Raw genomic sequence first — 20,052 nt, 5'->3', positions numbered from 1 at the left:
TTGACGATCGAAGGTCAGTGTATCGGCATAGTAGGAGATCAAAACCCTAGAGATCGATGTATCGACACATTGGAATGTTGGAGGTTGACATATCATAGATATTAGAATATCAGAGGTGCAATACATGAGCGTAGCTTTTATCAGAGGTTGGAGGATATCCAAATCTGAGAGATCAACATATCGAAACATCAACATATTGGAGATCACAATATTGGAACTTTTCATGTGAGGAACCTTTAAAATATTGTGTTATTTATAAGTTTCGATAAGAATTTAAAAGCATTGAGGAATTCCAAATGAAGAATAATAAAGGATTTTGGTGCAAAACCAAGGTTGATGGGTCCTCCTCTCTCTCCTCTAGCATGACACATAATAGGATAAGATTGGATTTGATAAGGACACATGGCAGCATGTGATTGGCTCTGATAAGGACATATGGTAGCATCCGGTTGGCTCCGATAAGGTACACTGGTAGATGACATCAACATGAGATGGCAGTACGATAGAACATGTGACAGGCATATTCAACCTGATTGGGTAGGCTAATGGGCCAGAATTAGGTGACATGTCTCACCACTCAGGAGTCTCCACATAGAGTGATGACATTATATTGGAAGTTAACAATTGGTGGTTGAAGACATCGGAACTTTAGAATAGTTTGAGTTTGGAAAAGTTCTGATATAGAAGGGTTTTTGATATTGGTTTGGTGCATGGTCATGAGAGGTTGAAGAACCAAGGGCACATAAGCAATTAACAAAGGGAGAATGGCCCCTGACAGGAGCTTGAAGGCTTAAGAAGCATAATGCTAAATGATAGGTCACATGCAGTAGTCCTATGGTGAGAAGTGCACTATGAGGGCTAAGTAGAAGAAGCTCGAAAATTAGAGGATTAGAAAATCAGGACTTCAGAATAGTTCGTTATTGAAAAAGTTCTCATAGAGGTAGCTTCAAATATTGGGTAGTCTCTTGGTCATGAAAATCCTTAGAGCCAAGCGCGTAGAGCATAGGAAAGGAAGATTGGCCCCAACAGGAACATTGCACTACTCTTAAGTTGTGATGTGGAATTTCTCTCATAACAGAGTATAGAGAGGTAAAGGCATATGGGTAAGCAACTGCGAGATTGAATGCAGAGGCAGAGAAGTTGGTCTCAGGAGTGATGGGGACTGTCAAAGACCATTGGGTCAAGGCAGCAAGGACCACGATCTTCAAAAAATAGTGTTCAGTCTACCTTGAGGTCATCTGAGAATTAATTTCTGAGCATGGAGTTCCATGAAGTCAAGCGATGAAGGACTATAATGCCGATCACTGTTTTTGCACTGTGATGAGAAACAGACAGGAGACGCAACAACGACAAGGAAGGACATACCTAAGTGCAGTTGTGAAGCCATGCTAAATTACAACCTAGTCATGTGAAACAATGAACAAGCATGGATTGCCTCAATGATGGGAAAGTTGCACACAAAGAGAACCGCGCCTAGTTGGTGTGTGCAGGTGGACTGAAAATTCATTCTCAATATTGAGAAATTGTCAATTTACGATTCTCATGGTTAATGTAGTGGTAGAGACCAAGGCAGGCACAATAGCAGAATGGAAGAGCCATGCTAAGGTACACTCATGTAGTATGAATGTAGGACAAAGTGGAAACATTGATCGGGGGGTAGCAGAGGAACAAAACCCAAGAGCTCAGATGAGGAAAGGGGGGAAAGAAACATAGTTGCAAGTGAACTAAGTGGAAAAGATCCTATTGTGTGCATTGTTGTGTAAGGCTGAGTAAGAGCCAATTCTACAGAGTGAGGCCAAGAGTGCCTATGCATAGGTATGAGAACCTGAGAGTTGCACTATTGTGAGTAAAGGTGGAAGTTGCTTGTGTGTTGTGAGTCAGGTAGAAGTTGCATGTGCCCTATTCTGAGCAAGGCCATAGTTTCCTCTCTTGTGTGAGCAATGCCGAAGTGGCCTATGCTATGTGAGAAAGGCCAAAAGTTCCTGTGCTACGAGAAATACTGATGGTGCCTATGTAGAGAAAGAAGGCCGAGAGCTAAGCTTGTGCTGAGGAGGGAAGAAGGCTGAGAGATGAGAGCATGATGATGGAGAGTAGAGGACAAAGCTTCATGGACTAAGATGAGTGACTACTATTGAGCACCCTGATCTAGTCATCTATACTAAACATATGTTTCCTAATTGAATGTGGGTTGGTGCCTACATATAGGAAGTTGGTGCTTCGATCTATAGTGGGTGATTGAGAAGGCTTCAAGTTTCATGCTTCTTACAAGTTAGCTTGAAAAATTCCAAGGATATACAAGTTGGTTCTTGCAAAAAATCTTTGAGTTCGGTGCTTCTGGTAATATGAATAGATGTCTAACAAAAGAGGGAGTTTTACTTCCTACTAGTTAGTGCTAGAAAACAATCAAAGGGAGTTTGTGCTTCTTGTGAGTGGGTGCTCACAAAATAGATTAATTTAATAGAGTAGGTGCTCTTATTTACATCAATAACAACTACAAGCTTTGGTAATTTTTCCCAAAAGGGTTTCCACGTAAAACCTTGTGTCTCATATGTATGATGCTCATGGTGTGTACTTCATTGTTGATTTCATATTGCTGCTCATTATATGCATGGTTGCAAAGTTTGAATCAAAAAAGTAAATTGGCATAAAGAGTTAAAATTAGCATAATATTGATTCACCTCCCCTCTCAGTGTTATCATTGTTTCCAACAAAAATCAAAATCATCTTACAATAATTAATCGCCTAGGGAAAACTTAGGGAGAGAGTACGTTCCTCCCAACTAACGAGCTGTCACCAGAAACTCTCTCCAAGCCAAAACTCCTTTCCTCCAGTAACAACAACCACTATTGTATTCCTTAGTGGTATTTTTATAATTCTTCCCACTATATTTTTCCTTAGCAACGTCCTACTTTTAGGGTTTTCACCACTTAATTACTTAGGCTTTTCTTTTTATTTTGAAGCAAACATTTCTCTCAAGCTAAGATCTTAGTATAACCTCTCTCTCCCATTATGCTATTTTCTTAATATCAATTTATCTTAGGGATTGTTAAAAGAAGATTTAGGAAGGTCCACTATGTGAACTTGAACACTTAACAACTTTTTCTAGAATAGCAAGAAGTATCTATTACTCATGTATTCAAACCCTCAGGTTATAAGCATGAATTTGTAAAATATTATTTACCATTTTGAGACTGCACAAGATATGTAGTAATCAAAAACTTGAAAACAAGAACCGTAAAAAAAATTTGATTTGCACTTACCTAAACTGCTATCTGATCCCGTGAAGTTGATGATGCTACTGCTGTTTTGCTCCAATTACCCAGGGAGACCAATTCCACCCAGCCTGACTGAGCAGAGACTGGCTGCTCAATCCAGCAAGCTTCTCACAGAAGCCCACTGTCCCCCATGCCCAGAACCTCAGACGAATTAAAGCTCTTCCAATGGTGGACCTCTCTCACTGTTGAATTTCCTCCTCCTGGTTTCTAACTCTGTTGTTACAACCCCCCCTCTCGGTTCAGACCTCTGGTTTTTATTTGCGGGCCTGGCGGTGGTCGCCCTCCTACCTGCAGCCATCGCCCTCCCTCCTCCCGACACGCCTTCCATGCATTTACGGCTCTTAGATATTTTCCCTGCTGTCATATGCGCTCTGTTATAAATATCCAGCTGGTTTAAGCGTCCACTTTGATATAAGGGTGCTTCTTTTGATTTTTTTATTTTTATTATATAGTTTAGTTTTATAAAGTTTAATTTATATATTTTATAAAGTTTAAATTTATATTTATAAAACTTAATCATATTTATTTTTGAAGTTCATCATATCTGTTTTATTATAAAGTTTAAGACTTTATATAGTGGATTAGTTTAGATGGATCGTTACAAGATACTACTTACCACTTTCGTAGACTACTACATTATTCTATTGTCACGTTGCTTAATCTGATCCCTTCACTTCTTGACTTTATTTTGCGTGATAAGATATCTGCTAATCCTATTCTATCAGTCCTACTCATTGATCTGTCTGATCCGATGGTTCTCATTCTTTGTTGTTTAATTCTTTCTACATCGTTGATCTTCCGTGTGTGACTTGACTTTGCCTCATTTGTACTTGGTGCCACTCTACTACCTCCGCGCTATCCACCATAGGTAGTTTGTCCAAATCCGAGGATGCGAAATGTTGGATTTGTTGACTGAGCTCCAAAAGCCGAACTCTGACCAAAAGGAGGTAGAGTGCTTCCAAATGTTGTGCTTCCCCCAAATGCTGGAGTAGATGCTGCACCAAATAGAGTATATGTCGAAGCCAAACAACCTTGTGTATAGATATATGGAGGCAACATTATATTTGGAGAAATCGTTCTGACTTGATGGAGAGTGGTAGAGTTTGGTGGTAATAATTGTGCATATATCGTTGAAAGATCCACTAGTGGAGGCAGAGAATCCAAAGATGGAACTGAGGAATGCCAAGATTCTTTTGCAGTGGGAGGAGGTATGGTAATGCGGAGAAATGGTATGGTGTTAAACGAATATACTGCAACTACAATAACTGTGCGTATCCATGGTAATAATTGTACATACACAATGTTTATACACAACACTTCATCACAACATAGTATTAATCGACTTATGAGTAATAAAATACCAAATTCAATAACACACCAAACAACGTTCCAGTTTTTGTTTCAGTGCACAACGTTCAACCTCAATCACAAATCTAGTTGAGAGCAATCAACCGAACAGTGTGTAGTATGAAATAGGTATGCACACAATAATAGCAGTTCTATCTACAGCATGTTATTTTCCCCTGAGGATCCTACTTGTCTGATCAATCACTATCGGTCTCTTGTTGACTTCTCCTTTTATCAAGAGCTTCAATCCACGCCGTTGATCTCACTTTTCTAGATCAAATGGATATCGTGCTGTCTGGTCACCAACTAACCCAAACGATCTCCACCGTTGATGCGACTCGTCCAATTGAGAAGTTGCCATGAAATCTCACGTGAAATCTTGCACGACCGATATCTAGTCGAGAGTGCACAAGAAAAGTGGTTTTCTTGTGCTACGTGTCACCTGCTAAGGTTAATTGCGTGAAATTTAGGAATACCATATCCAGCCTTTAGGGTGCACAAGGTACTGCTTACCACTTACCAAATACTACCCACGTGCTTAAGTCATGTTTTAATAAAGACACCTAAACTCAATATTAATCATTAATATTAATCGACTGTGATATTCAATAAAATGGAAATAACAGAGTCTTGGCCCTCTCGGCTTGATTACAACAGTTTGTCTGACCTTTTCAATCCCTTCGATATTTATATAATTGACCTGTGCAGCTATGAGAGAATTACAGTGAAACTACTTAGAACCCTTACCAATTTTTTTATCACTCCTAATTCCTTTACCCAACTCATTCCCTTCATTCCTTCTACAACAATGTCAAATATCATTTCTTTCCTCAAAGCGAAGATGTCGAAATTCTTCTCCTTCTAGCACTAAGAGGCGTGTTGTCATCATTTCTCATGTTCATGGCTGCAGCAATTCATTCTTAGCTAGTATTGGCATTCCATTAAGATCATGGCGGTATCCATCGTTCTTTTGCTTCCAAGATTTGACGTTTCTTCTTCCCGTGCAACTTTTTCTTCTTCTCCAATAGGCACTGAAAATGGTTTTGGTGGAATTCAATGCATGAATATGCAAGGCTTCACGGTTTTGTCTCGAATTTATGGAAGATTATGGAGAGCGAAGCATAGTTTTACAATGCAGTGAATGAGACTAGGCATTACAATATAGTGAATGAAGTAATGATATTCGATAACCTGCAAAGAATGGAACAATGACAGAGGTTGCAGCTACAATTTAGCTGAGAAAAAATTCATGAAATGCAGAACTGATGGCAGAAATGACCTACACAGAAAGGCCATAAAACAAGTGGCTCAAATATGAGTAGGGCAGGAGTATGCCTGCTCTGATACCATGTTAAGCACACACATGGTAGAGACAAAATAGGAAAGATAAGCATGTGAGTATATCTATTATTAACAAACAATATACATTTATAGTACATTCATATGACCTTTGGTTTCATATTCCAAGGTCTCTTGGACTTCCTTAGGCTATTCAGCTTCCACACCAACCCTTAGAGGATTAGGTGTCCAACATATTCCATTAGAGTACATAGAGGTATCAAATTTCCATTAGAGTGGGGACTTCCTTGAGTCCTATATCCTTGCCAACCATTATAATAGTAGCTTTGCATGATTTCAATGACTTGTTTTAGATCTGTTTTCACTCAGAAGAAGTGTCAAGAATAGTCCCACCACCTTTCTTCCCAAAATTTTACAAAGGAGGGATGCAAACCATGTGAAACATGATTAACCTTGATTTACGAGGGTGCATTCAAGGTGGAAATTGTGGGTAACATAGTCATGGAGTAATCTGATGGCATACCATCCATTAGATGTTGATAGAGGCAACCAACATAGTCGCTAATTAGGAAATGGACACATGTCTCAGCTGTTGCCAGAGATGTAGAAAGGAACCTAGTAGCCAGAAAGGAAATATAAAGAAAATGAGGAAAGTTGTGAAAAAAAATGATAATGACTAAATAACCTAGAAGAAATATATATAGTCATTTATATGTTTCATAAAGGACCTCGAAGCTCAAGAAATTAGCCACATTAGAATTTACCACTTATATTCCTAGGTCAGAGACCAAAGAGAGACAAAGTCTCAAAAAAAAGTCAAGGAGTTAGAGAGAAATATTGGATATCACATGAAGGTTTGGACCCTAAAAGAACCTTCCTCTCCTCCATGCGAAAAAAGCTATTGTAGATAATTTACTTTGAATAAAATTAAATGTTAATATAGAGGTCCATGGGGTCTTGGATAGACAGTGATCGGGTGCTATGTTAAGGCAATCCTCGATGTGAAGTCATCGGTTCAATTGCCCACCCCGATCAGAGTGATATCTTGAACATGATGAAGATATAGTCATGTCAAGCTTACCAAAAAAATTATGTTGGTGATAGTGGAAGTCAAATAAATGAGTAAAATATTAAATTTATGTTGCCGTCAATGCATTTTAATTTAATTATTAATAAATTTGTTTTAAGTTATTATTATTATTATTATTAATTATACAAAGAATTAATATATGAGTTAAAGATATACATATTAAAAAAACATGTAACAAGATTCTTAACTATGGACATCCAACTCTACATTATTATGGAGATTCTTATTCTCTAAATATACTTTGGTATGATACCATGAGTCAATACAACCGCAACCATATCGCAAAAAACTATAACTGATGTTTATATAACACGTGTTTATGATATTTTTTTTATTAATCAATTTAACTAAAAAAAAAGTAAGAATGAATTTTGAAATAACTCTCAACTTTTGATCTATAATTATTATCAATAATACACTAAACTATTATGTAAATGTTAAATTCATATTAATAATTAAATTAAAACTCTGACACTCTATTCTAAAATCAAAACATACACATATATAATATACTAGATTATAAATCAATTTAAAAACAAACAATTAATCAATTTATAAATACAGTTAACAATAATATAATAAATAAACCAAATTTATAATTCAAAAAATAATTAATACAAAACTTTATAAAAATTGTAAAAAGATCAATATGAAATTAATAAAAAATTATTGTATTTTATTTTACTGCTCGCCTTAATTATTCCAAAAAATTACGAATTAATTCTCTCTCTTTCTCTACACATGAAAAAGGCCAATAACGTTGTAAAAAAATATAATGTCTCAATTTTAATGCACGGTTATATTCATAAACAAGATTGATAAATTTTCAAAGTACGCTTTATATGATAAATGAAATGTAAATAAATTTATTGAAAAAATATTCAAAAATATAGTTTGTTTTTGTAAATTTTTAATCTATTTTCATTGATATCAAAAGATATTACATGACATTTTTATGGATATGAAAAGATATTACATGACATATTATATTGGAATTTTTTCATATCATTAGTTGGCTTGGAGTATCATGAGTGTCTAACAAGATAAATATTAACACAATACAAACTATTTATTTAGTAAAAAATTGCAAAATGGTATTATTTTTATAGACTACACGAGGGTTGCCCACTACAATATAATACAGTGAACAAATATCCTCTAAATTCATTAGATTGCTATAAGATAAATATAAGATAAATATTAAATTTAATATAAAATTAATTAACTTAATTAATTAGGATATTATTACCCAAATTACATAAATAATAGTAGAAATAATTGATTTATCAATAACAACATAAACTTATTTAAATTAACAATTTATTTATATAATTAATATAGAACTTTATTATTAAGATTGGTGTGATGAGAATATACCAGTTATGGAGCTCAAAGTTAAGTTCATTTCCGAAAATAAAAATGGATCTTATTTTTGGTAAAAAAAACCTAAAAAATAATCTTAACCTTAAATGAAAGTAAGATTTTATTATTTTTTTTTTCTTGGTAAATACTATTCTATTAAAAAAGTGAAAAGATATGTTCAAAGTTCAGAGCCTCAAAGGAGGCCGAGGCCATTCTTCGAACACAAACTCGGGGACTTTACATTTTATCCTGTCCACCGGATTTACAATGCAGACCTCCAGAAGTTGATTACAGTCCCTGACATACTGAAAAAAAATATCCAGACTATGGTTCTCCCGCCCTTCAGTAATTTCAAAAATACAGTGGCTTCTATCATGGCTGACTTTATAACAAAAAAAAAAGTCTGAATTGTCTAAGACTACCATCTGAAGCCTAAGACTAAAACAGACACGAGAATTAGACTGTAAAACCATAGACACAGAGTCAAAAAACATAGTGTGCAGCCAGAGGAGAATCAGTCTGCCTGACTTGGAGAGGCTTGCCTTGCCTCCTTCGCCGGGCTTGGAGAGGCGACCCAGGTAGCAAATCCCTCTTCGTCCAACCGCAGCTCTCCAGCTGAATCCGTGACCAAATGTAAGTGTCCCGGAGGGCGATGAGATGGCTCACCACCATTGTCGTCTTCCTTGGCAGGAGCCGGTTGCTGAGGCACATTCTGAGCAGGGACTCCCTCATTGATGCAGTCCGCGTGAAAAACCAGCCCCGTCATGTCTCCGAGCAGGACGCTGTCATCCTGGGAATTGGCGGAAGCCGGAGGTGTCGAGCTGGGGTGGTGGCTTTCCTCCTTAGTAACAAACACAGAAAAATTCGCTGTAACCGTCGGTCTGTTGAGCTGACTCTGGAAAACAAATCTGGAAGACTGGTAGGAGCTGTTTGGAATGGGCCTCTCCTGGTCTGATTGCGGAGAAGAGGGCGGGACTAAGGCAATTGGGGTAATTTGCTGGGGCTCTGAAGGAGATTGGCTGACTTTGATACCGGATCGACCCCCCCTCCGTGGAATGCCTCGACTGCGAGGCATTGCGACAGAGCCAGAAGAACTGAGATAACGACTGAGGCCGAGGAAACCCGACGAGACAGGGAGACTACTGGAGCCCAAGCTGTTTCGGAGCCAAGCCACTAAAGCACCAGGAAAGACTGGATGAGAGAACGAGGCATCATAATAATATAAAGAGCAAAGGCAATTACCACAGCGAGGGAATGAAGGCATTCCATACTGATGAGCTCGAACCAGGACAGAGGAGCCATGCACACATTGAATTGCAGCGTATTTCGAGACTGAGCCAACATTAAGTCACATGCTTTGAGCCAAATATCTGCGTTGATCATGCGTACCAGATGATTGCTCTCCTGCCTTCGGTCAGGCTAGGTGTCTGGACGGAAGGCCATTTCATTAATTACAGATGTTAACACCCGCATCCGGGTGCTTATCCTTTCCCTGAGAATTGTCCTGAGTGACAATTTCCTGTATCTTGGCAGTTTGGTCCCTGGAGGCTAAGCTGTCTATAGTGCCCTCATAGTAACCATCCTTAGCGTCCACTCCAATGTTGGCAAGAAGATCAGCGAGCTTATTTCCTTCCCTTCTGGTATGTTTGAATGTGATTGCTTGGTGCTGGGAAAGCCAGTGATTTATTAGCTCAAGCCTCTGGGCCATCCTCCAGCTGTTGCTTACCTTGTGAATGGATGAACCATGTTGGAGCTTTGTGATCATTCTGATTATTATCTGCGAATCGCCTTCTATGATGAGAGGAAAATAATCCTTTTCATGTGCTAATTTGAGACCTCGCCATAATCCTTCCAATTCTGCTGAGTTGTTGGTGTCCCATCCTATCGAGCCCATGAAGATGCATTGAGGGTTACCCTTATGATCTCTGAAGGCCCCCCCGTATCCGGCTTTCCCTGGATTTCCTTTGGAAGCTCCATCAAAGTTGAGCTTGAGCATATCTGAGGGCGGCGGAAACCAAGTGCTTGCTTCCTGACTGTGCATATTGGGATTCTTCTTATTGATTGAGTTTTGTTTTATCTGAAGTTCCCAGTTGCCCCAGATTGTTTTTTCCAGAGGTGTGGTGGGAAGGTCTTCTGAGTGCCATTCTCTGATTGAAAGGGTCTCCATGATGTTCTGATGTAATTTGTTCCAGATTTTATCTAGAGGCATCGTTTGATCTTTGAATATTCTTCTGTTACGCTCTTTCCATATATTCCACATAAGAAGGCCAGGTATAAGTTGCCACAAGGTATTGAGAAGGTTGCTTTGAAAAGGCTTTTGACTCCATTCTCGTAAGGTGGCTTTGAGGTCTCCTTGCACTCTTCCCTCTCTTTGACAGCGGAAGGCAGCCTTCTCCCAAAGTTTCCTCCCTGTTTGACAAGTTTGCATAAGATGAAGTGTTGTTTCCTCATCTTGCCTGCACATGTGACATATAGAGGGTCCCGAGAAGCTTCTCTTCCTGAGATTGTCCCACGTTAAAATTCTGTTATGACCTAGAAGCCATAGAAATGTAGAAACTTTCGGCCAGTTGGATGTGTGCCAGATTTTTTCCCATAGGTTATCTCTGTTTATCTGTTCTTGTATTATGATATTGTAAGCTTCCTTTGTGGTGAAAATTCCTTTCTCTCCATAACCCCATCTTAAGATTTCCATTCCTTTTGAGACCGCGATTTGCCTTTTTTGTAATTCTGTATTGAGAAGATGCTGAGTTTGTGCCGAGCTATTAGGTGAAATTTGACTTGCGTTTTGCCATTGCCTATATCCTTGAGCTGTAGCTGTGGTCCAGAATTGATTGACTTTGGTTAGTTCATTTGTCTCCCACTCAGCGATAGGGATGTCCTGGAGAATGTCTCTTATTTTTGGAAGTTGCTGCCAGGAATCCTCCCAAAAACGAGCAGTAGAGCCACTTTTGATTTCCCAAAAACTATGATCTTGGATGAGATTTCTGTGTTGTATGGCTGAGTTCCAGATAACCGATCCCGTGCTTATCTCAGTCATGCGTATTCTTTCTTCCATGGGGCAGTTGCTAGCATACTTGGCTGTCCAAAGGGAGGCCCATGGAGTATTAGGATGGGCAAGCCATCTCCACCAGATTTTTGCGCCCATTGCCTTGTTGTTGTTCTCAGGATCTCTCAGACCAATACCTCCTGCTTTTTTAGGAAGACAAACTTTGTCCCATTTGACCAAAGCCCATTTGCGATTTTGGCCAGAGCCTCCCCACAGAAAGTTGCGTTGGAGATTTTTGATTTCTTTTAGAACCCATTTGGGGGCAGCCAGAATTGAGAAAAGATAAAGGGGCATGGAGTGAAGGACTGCCTTAATAAGAACAATTCTGCTTGCCATATTCAGAGCTCGATTAGTCCATAGGAATAATCTAGACTCTAGCTTTTCCAGCAATTGCTTCCAGGATGAATGCTTGAGGGCGGAGGCCATAAGAGGGGCTCCAAGATACTTGGAGGGAAGGGAAGCACAGGTGAAACCCAAAATTCGACTTATAGCTCTCTGTGTTGGAGCAGGGGTGTTGAAGAAAAAGATTTGGGATTTGACTCGATTGATGAGGGCTCCAGAAGCATCAGAGAAAGTAGACAGAATGGATTTGAGAAGACTGGCTTCCTGCACCGAAGGATGGCCAAAAAGCATGTTGTCGTCTACAAATTGCTGGTGGGAGTATGCAGGGGAATTGTTAAAAGAGAGACCTCTTAATCGATTTTCGAGCCTAGCTGCGGTTATGCTTCTTCCCAAGCCCTCAGCCATGATTACAAAGAGAAAAGGAGACAAAGGGTCTCCTTGCCTGATCCCTCTGGAGGGACGGAAAGTAGCTGAGGGAATGCCATTAATTAACACAGAGAAGAAAGCTGAAGATAATAGGTTGAAAATCCATCTGACCCATGAGTGAGCAAATCCAAAGGCAAGAAGAATTTTTTGAATATAAACCCAACTGAGACTATCAAAAGCTTTGGATAGATCTAGCTTAAGCAACATACCTGGCTTCTTGGTTTGCTTTAAGGAGTGGATTATCTCATGAGTTAAGATTATCTCGTCCGTTATTTGTCGACCTTCTACATAGCCTGATTTCTCGGGCGAGATGATGAGAGGGAGAAGCGGCTTTAATCTCGTTGCTATTACTTTTGAGGTAATTTTGTAAATGAGATTACACAGAGCGATAGGTCGGTATTTGTCAGGGGTATTGGAATCTTCCCCCTTAGGAATTAAGGCTATGAAGGTGGCATTTAAGCCTGGATACATCCATCTGAGAGCTCTGGATTCCTCCACAACCTGCCAAACCTCATTTTTTATCAAATCCCAGAATTTATGGAAAAAAATCGATGTAAAGCCGTCCGGACCTGGCGCTTTCCCCTCCTTCATTTGTTGAACTGCCTCTTCAACTTCCTGTAAGCTAATAGGCTTAATGAGAAGACTATTATGTTCCTCTGTTATTATTTTGGGTATATTCTTTAGAAGTTTGTTGATAGTCGGCATTCTATTGATGTTGGGTTCCTGAATGGCTTTCTTGAAGTAGCTGAGAAATTTCCCTTCAATACCGTCATGAGTTTCAATTTTCTCCCCCTGTTCATTCTTAATGTGAGTGATGCAATTTGTCATTCGGCGCTGCACAGTTGTTTTGTGAAAAAATTTTGTGTTCTTTTCACCATTTTTTAACCATCTGATTCTTGATTTCTACCTCCATAATATTTCTTCCTGTTTGTCCCTTTCTAGGATTTTTGATTCTGTGGCTTGTTCCTGTTTGGTTAGTTCCTCCATGCGCCCAACAGTGATAATGATTTGCTGAATTTTCTTCATTTCTTCATTGAGCATGGCTTGGGCTTTGAAGATGTTTCCAAACGTTTTGTGATTCCATTTTTTGATAGCCCCTTTTAGATACTTGAGTTTTTGTTGGAATCTAGACATGCTAGTCCCTTCAGGCGGAATGAAGTTAGTCCAGGATGATCTGACTAGCTCTTCAAATTCCAGGTGAGAGAACCAAAATTCCTCAAACCGAAAGGGGCATTTGAGATTGTTGCCTGGCCTGTTCCATTGAAGCTCGATAGGCTAATGATCGGATCCAGAGAAAGGGAGAATGGAGGCTGTGAATTCCCCTCCTAAGTGAGTTGCATTATCTGAGATGAGGAATCTGTCAAGACGTGAGGCGATCTGCTGCAGACCCTCCCTTCTGTTGGTCCATGTGAAGAGGCCGTTGCTTGTAGGAATATCTATCAACCAATTGTTATTAATGAAATTTTTTAGAAGATTTCAATCACTGTTTGCTATACTTCTACCTCCTTGTTTTTCTTCCATGTTGGCTATCATATTGTAGTCACCTCCAGAGATCCATAGAGGGAATGGCCTATCTTTATTGAGTTCTGACAATGAGTTCAGGATTTGAGCTTTTTGAGCAGTATCCTGAGGAAAATATACATTAGTTAACAGTCCATGAGTATTAGTACCTGAGAGGTGGAAAGTTGCCTGGATGAAACTTTTATTAGCTTGCATATTGTTGAGATGGATGGCTCGGGCATCCCAAAGGATTGCTAGACCTCCCGAAGCTCCTTGAGCGTCGACAGCTGCAACTAGCCCACCTGGCCAAGCTTTCGCTGCAATTTTTTCCAAAATTGTTGAGCTGCATTTCGTCTCCTACAAAAATAGGATACTTGGTTTTTCTTGCATCAGCATATTTTTTAATAGTCTGCCTTTCCGTGGGCCATTAAGGCCTCTGATATTCCATGATATTAACTTCATTGAGAGGGGTGGGGGTTTGCATTAAAATACTTGGTCAGTTTGGCATACCTCCCTGACTCCACTAGTATCTCTCCTATCTTGATAGTTCTTTCCAGTGTAGTTTTTCTTCCTCTATTTTTGTTATCCTTGGTGATGAATTTGCCATCCCATGGGCTTCCTATTTGGACTCCTAGAGAGTATTTCTTCTGTGGTCTATTCAGAACTTCTACTAGGTTATCCACTTGCTTCTCTGGTATTTTTTCAAAATTCCCTGTCTTGCATGCTAGTTCCAAGCCCAGTATGTCCAGCTCCCCTATGTCTATTGGTTCCGTATCCTCTTCCATGTTTTGAGGTGCTTGAGAGTTATCCTCTCGCTCCTGTGAGTATTGTTTATTTGACTGCGAGTATTCAACCTCCATTCCTTGAGATTGCCCTGGCGGGGTTTTGGTTGGAGAAATCAAGCTTGCTGGGTCTTGGGTTTTCTTTCCTGCTTGCCTTGATGTCTCGGCTGGTTGTTCTTGATGCTCTTCTTGGTCTTTCGCCCTTTCTTTCTCCGGATCCTGCTCATCATCCTTGTCCAGAGCTTCGAACCTATTACTCATTGTGGGCAATGCCTGGGTGACTGGATTTGTCCTGGGGTTGCCTGTTGTTTTCTTGTTTCCCCTCCTTCGATTTATTACCTTGGTGAATCGATCTGATGTTTGATTGTTAGGGCTATCTTGGGGAGAGGGTTTCTTGTTTTGAGGACAGTCTCTGTAGAGATGCCCTATTTCATGGCATTTTCTATGTCTAAAAGGCACATGTTCATAATCTATAACTTGAGTCCATTCAGAGTCTTCGTGGAAGAAATTTACCGTGTCTGGCAACGCTTGCTTGAGATCCATGTAGACACAGATCCGAGCATAGGATGTATATCTGCATAGTTTTGTATCTTCGGCAATCTTTACAACCTCTCCAATAGCATTCCCAATCTCTTTCAGAGACTTTTCTTCCCAGTATTCCCACGACAGTGAGTAAAGCCTTATCCACACTGGCGCATAGCTCAGATCCTCCTTGTTTGGGTTGAATCTTTCGACCCAGCCTTTGAGATATAGTCCTGCGGAGTTGAAAAAATAAGGACCCCCATCCAGTATCCTGTTGCGGTCTTCCAGGCAGTTAAAAACTGCGATGAAGAAGCTCTTGGCTCCTAAATGCAGCGAGATGTGCCCCTTTGGGTGCCATTTGGTGGTTATCCAGCTTCTCAGCGCCCTCTCCGTCGGCCATATTCCTATGAATTTACCGATCAGCGCGTGATCTCTCATGTATTGTATTCTAGCGTTGATGCGTTCACTCGGGAAGTCCACTCTTGGTTTATGCGCTGCTACAGGCTTACAAGTTGAAGAACTTGCCTTATTCCTTTCATCTGCATCAATGTCCTTTCCTTTCTGCTGTCTGTTGTCCAAGTCGTCGCCGCTCATCTCATTTTCAGTCTCTTTGTCGGTCGTATGCCTAAATCCGTTGTCCGGATTGGGGGGAGGCCCCTGGCCCTCCCCCTGAGGGGGTTGCATGTTGCCCTGTTCCTTATGGGCTCTTCTCCCTGAGTACTAGTGCGCCAGACTCTGCTTGCAGTACCGCGCTTGCCAGTCCTGCCGATTGCAGGGTTCTCAGAAACCCTAGGGATTGCAGCAGTCTCACTCCCGTCTGCCAAAATCCAATGACCAAGAATTGATTTTAGGGCGAAACCTTCTACATAATTTAATCCAACAGACGGACCCGAAAAAATCCTAAAACACCGCAGTCAAGTAAGATTTTATTATTGGGTGGATAGGTATGTCTATTTTGTAATAAGAATATATATATGTGTGTGTGGAAGAAAAATTTACTAGTGGGATGTTATCACTATCCCTTGGGATAGTTTTATTCCTACAAAAGTGCCTCTTATACTCAAGCTCTCTCCATGAGATTTGAACTTGTGATCTATTGGAGATTAAACCCCACACAAACCAAAATATATATATATATATATATATATATATATATATATATATATATATATATATATATATATATATATATATATATATATATATATATATATATATATATATATATATATATATATCTATCTATCTATCTATCTATATATATATATATATATATATATATATTATATATATATATATATATAAGCTATCATGTTATAGGCATGTGTTATTAATAGGCCATGGTATTGGGCAATTATAATGAGCCATATCTACAAGTTCAAAATCTTCATGGTAAAGTGGGAAGAAGAACTTCACATCCTTTGGTCCTGGGCAAGAAAGATTTAACGTCCTCTTGTTTTGGTTACACATTTTTTGGCCTTGAGTTCCTAGAGAGAAGAAGGACATAATGTTGTCTAATTATACTAAGACATCAATTTCATTTCCACAAAGGTGGCTCCCATCCTCAATCCCTCCCCATCAAATTTGAACTTGTTATCTAGTGGGGACTAAACCCCACAAAAACTAATTGGTCTCCATCTCATTTGGTTATATATATATATATATATATAGAGATTATTTTGATTTTGAAATGAGTTATGTTTTTTACACGTGTGGTATTGATACTCTGTGGTATTTGCCCATGGTGTTATAAAAAACCTTATCTACAAGTTAAAAATCTCCATGGAAAAGTGGGAAGGACTTAACATCCTTTGGTTATGGGTAAGAAAGATTTAAACATAGTTACCAATTAAACAAGAAAATTACCGATTACCAATTTTTTTTGAGGTAGCAAAAACAATCAGATTTTGAAAAGTAGTTATTTAGAATATACCTTTTTTTTTAATCATATTTTTGGCATTTCAAATTTCCTTATGTATCAAGCATGAACATTTTTTTTAGATGTTAATGTCTTTCATGCTCAGTTTGAAAAGTGTTTATGTAGCATCAACCCCCTGTTTTTAGAGGGCTTACTTTTCACACTTTAAATTTTCTATTGTATTAAGCATGGATAACTTTTTAAAAATGTTTATTATTTAACCATTCTTCAAGTAGTTTTATTCTTCTTCTTGTTTTTCATCCTTAGATGTTTGTTTTTTAAGAGTTTTCCAAACATGTTTTTGTGTTTTTCTTTGCAATGTCTTTTTTTTTATAATGAAAATTTTAAATTTTTTTGCAAAGTTAAAAAAAAATAATAACATTAATATTTTAAAGTTAGGTTTATTTATAAATTTATATATCATTAATTAATACTTCAATACACAAAAAATAATTATCACTAAAATATAACAATTGTAAACACTTGATCAGAAAGACACATTTTGCATATAGATATAACTAAAAGAATACGTATTTCATGACTTCTTTGCTAAAAATGATATGTTAAATAAAAGATTTTTATTAGAAAAAATGAATAAATTTTTTGGAAAAATAACAAATTTTATGAAATTTTTATGAATTTTATATTAAGATGATATTTAATATTTCTTTTTCCAAATAAAATTATTAACATAATATTTTATGTAAAAATAAAAAAATCACTGAAAAATATAAAGCCCACAATTAAAAAAAACCAAATTCTTTAAGATTAAAATTAAAAACATAAAAATAAAAAATACATCAATTTTAAAAAAACAAAAATAACAAAAAACAACACCCATTTGAAAATAAGAAACATAAAAATAATAAAAAACATAATTTATTTTATAATAATAAACTAAAACATAAGAAAAAAATAATGCAAATTATTTAAAAAACAAATTAAAAAATATAAAAAATAAATAAATTAAATAAATTAAAATAAACACTCTAAATTAAAAATTAAAAAAATATATAATAAAAAGATAAAATTAAAGAAAAACATTAATTAAATTATTAATTTTTAATTATTATTATTATTTTTAAATTTTGGCTCAATGCCAACCCTTGGGCACGTGGAGGCCTAAGGGCCACCTCACGGTAGATTGAGGGGCTCGCAAACCCACTTCGGTAGCCGTTACACGGTCAAAATCAACCCCTGGTTGGCTAGGGGCCTAAGGGATGCCTCACAGCCAAGGGAGTGGGCCTACAAGCTCGTCCATCAGTTGTGAGGCAACCCTTAGGCATCCACCTAACCGAGGACCGGCGGAGAGAAAAAATTTAAAAAAATGTAATTAATTGAAAAACAATAATTTAATTAATGTTATTTATTTTTTTTTAAATTAATATTTTTTTTATAATATACATTTTTTAAATTTAATTTGATTTTTTATTTTTTATTTTAATTTATTTCAAGTAATGTTTATATATATATATATATAGAGAGATGTTAGTTTTTTTAAAAGATTTTTTTTTTTTTTGTTTTTTATTTTATTATTTCAAAAATATTTATGTTTTTATTATGTTTATGTTTTTTTAAAATCATAAGGAATTTTGTTTTCGTGTACTTTATTTTTTTTAGCATTTTTTTTTGTTAGTTTATTTAAACTTTTATCTGAACCATTTTATTTGGAAAAAAACATCAAATGTTATCATTTTTGAATATAAATTTAATAAAAAATAAAAGTAAAATTGTTATTTTTCCAAATTTTTTTTATTCAATCTTTTGATAAAAATATTTTATTTAACATGTCATTTTTGGTGAAAAAGTCATGAAATACATACTTTTTTAATTATATCTATATGCAAAATGTATATTTATGTGAGTGTTGAAAACTATTGTTTTTTAGTGACAATTATTTTTTGAGTATTGAAGTATTAATTATTGATATATAAATTTATAAAAAATCCTAATCTTAAAATGTTATAGTTATTTTCAAATGTTGCAAAAAAATAAAAAAATTCACTTTTTAATAACATTTCAAAGAAAAACACAAAACACATTTTTGGAAAACCCTTAAAAAAAAACATTTTAGGACAATAAAAAAGAAGAAGAATAAGAAAACTTTAAATTTTAGTTTTTCTTAATTTTTTTTTACCTTTGTGGGTTAATTTTGTTATTTTAAATAATTTTTATGTTTGATTTTTTTGTGTATTTTTTTGTCTTTGTCCTAATGGTGAATGGTAAGTGGTAAGATGAGACTTGAACTCATGACCTGCAAAGCAACACGAACGACTTAGCAGACCATTCGTTGGCCACGAGACCAAACCCCTGCGAGTGTTTTTTTTGTATTTTTCATTTTCATTTATTTATCTATTTGTTATTATTAATATTATTATTTTTACAGGGTCCATGTCGATCCTCGACTAGCAACCCAACTCCATTATGTGTAAATTTGATAGTTGAATTTAAAGTTTTTGTTATAATGGATCAAGTCTACCCCCACAATGTGTTAATTTCATGGTTGATTTTTAAGATTTAACTGTAATAGGTTGAGTTTGCTTACGTTGCATGTCAATTTGATCGTTGATATTTAAATTTTTATTGTAATGGGTCAAGTTGTCTTAGGCTAAGATTTTAAAATAGCTATACTTTTAGCACTTAAAAGATAAATTATTCTTGGTATAATGACTCTTTCATTCACATGTTCATTCTTAACGTTTGTTTTAGTCATATAATTTTTCCATATTGCCATGGTTGAAATATATTGAAAACATAAGGTTTTTTTGTAGTTGGGATATTTGGTTTTAATTCCATGGTTGAAGATTTGTCAAAATTTTAAGGTTTTTCTAAGTCACAATATTTTATCTTTAATGGTATGGTTGAAAATAGTTATGAGTATTTTATCTTTAACGTCATGGCTGAAAATTGTTGGAATTTTAAGGATTTTTAGAGACATGATATTTATCTTTAATGTCATTCCTAAAAATTGTTACAATTTAAAGGTTTTTAAGAGTCATGATGTTTTATCTTTGATGCCATTGCTGATGATGATGATAATTAACATCCAATAAGACATCAAACCTTAAGAAAGAAGCAGTGAATTGGGATTATTTAAAATTTTATTTTTGTGATAAAAAAGGAGGGAAAGAAGTGTTCTAAGG

General features: G+C 36.6%; 1 protein-coding gene across 1 annotated transcript; it reads right to left on the bottom strand.

The window, feature by feature from the left end:
- Positions 1 to 8,887: 8,887 nt before the first annotated feature.
- LOC149175902 (uncharacterized) lies at positions 8,888 to 13,015 on the bottom strand. Its single transcript, XM_089421279.1, has 2 exons — positions 9,829 to 13,015; positions 8,888 to 9,705 (listed from the first exon to the last, which is right to left on the bottom strand). Exons 1-2 carry the CDS (start codon positions 13,013 to 13,015, stop codon positions 8,888 to 8,890), a joined length of 4,005 nt encoding a protein of 1,334 aa, XP_089277405.1.
- Between the last annotated feature and the right edge of the window lie 7,037 nt (positions 13,016 to 20,052).

The sequence above is a fragment of the Pinus tabuliformis genome, chromosome 4_1, assembly GCF_031772625.1.
Source record: "Pinus tabuliformis cultivar Carrire ecotype Pingquan chromosome 4_1, CPIR1, whole genome shotgun sequence".
Classification (NCBI taxonomy): Eukaryota; Viridiplantae; Streptophyta; class Pinopsida; order Pinales; family Pinaceae; genus Pinus; species Pinus tabuliformis.
This window is presented reverse-complemented; position numbering and strand designations above follow the sequence as displayed.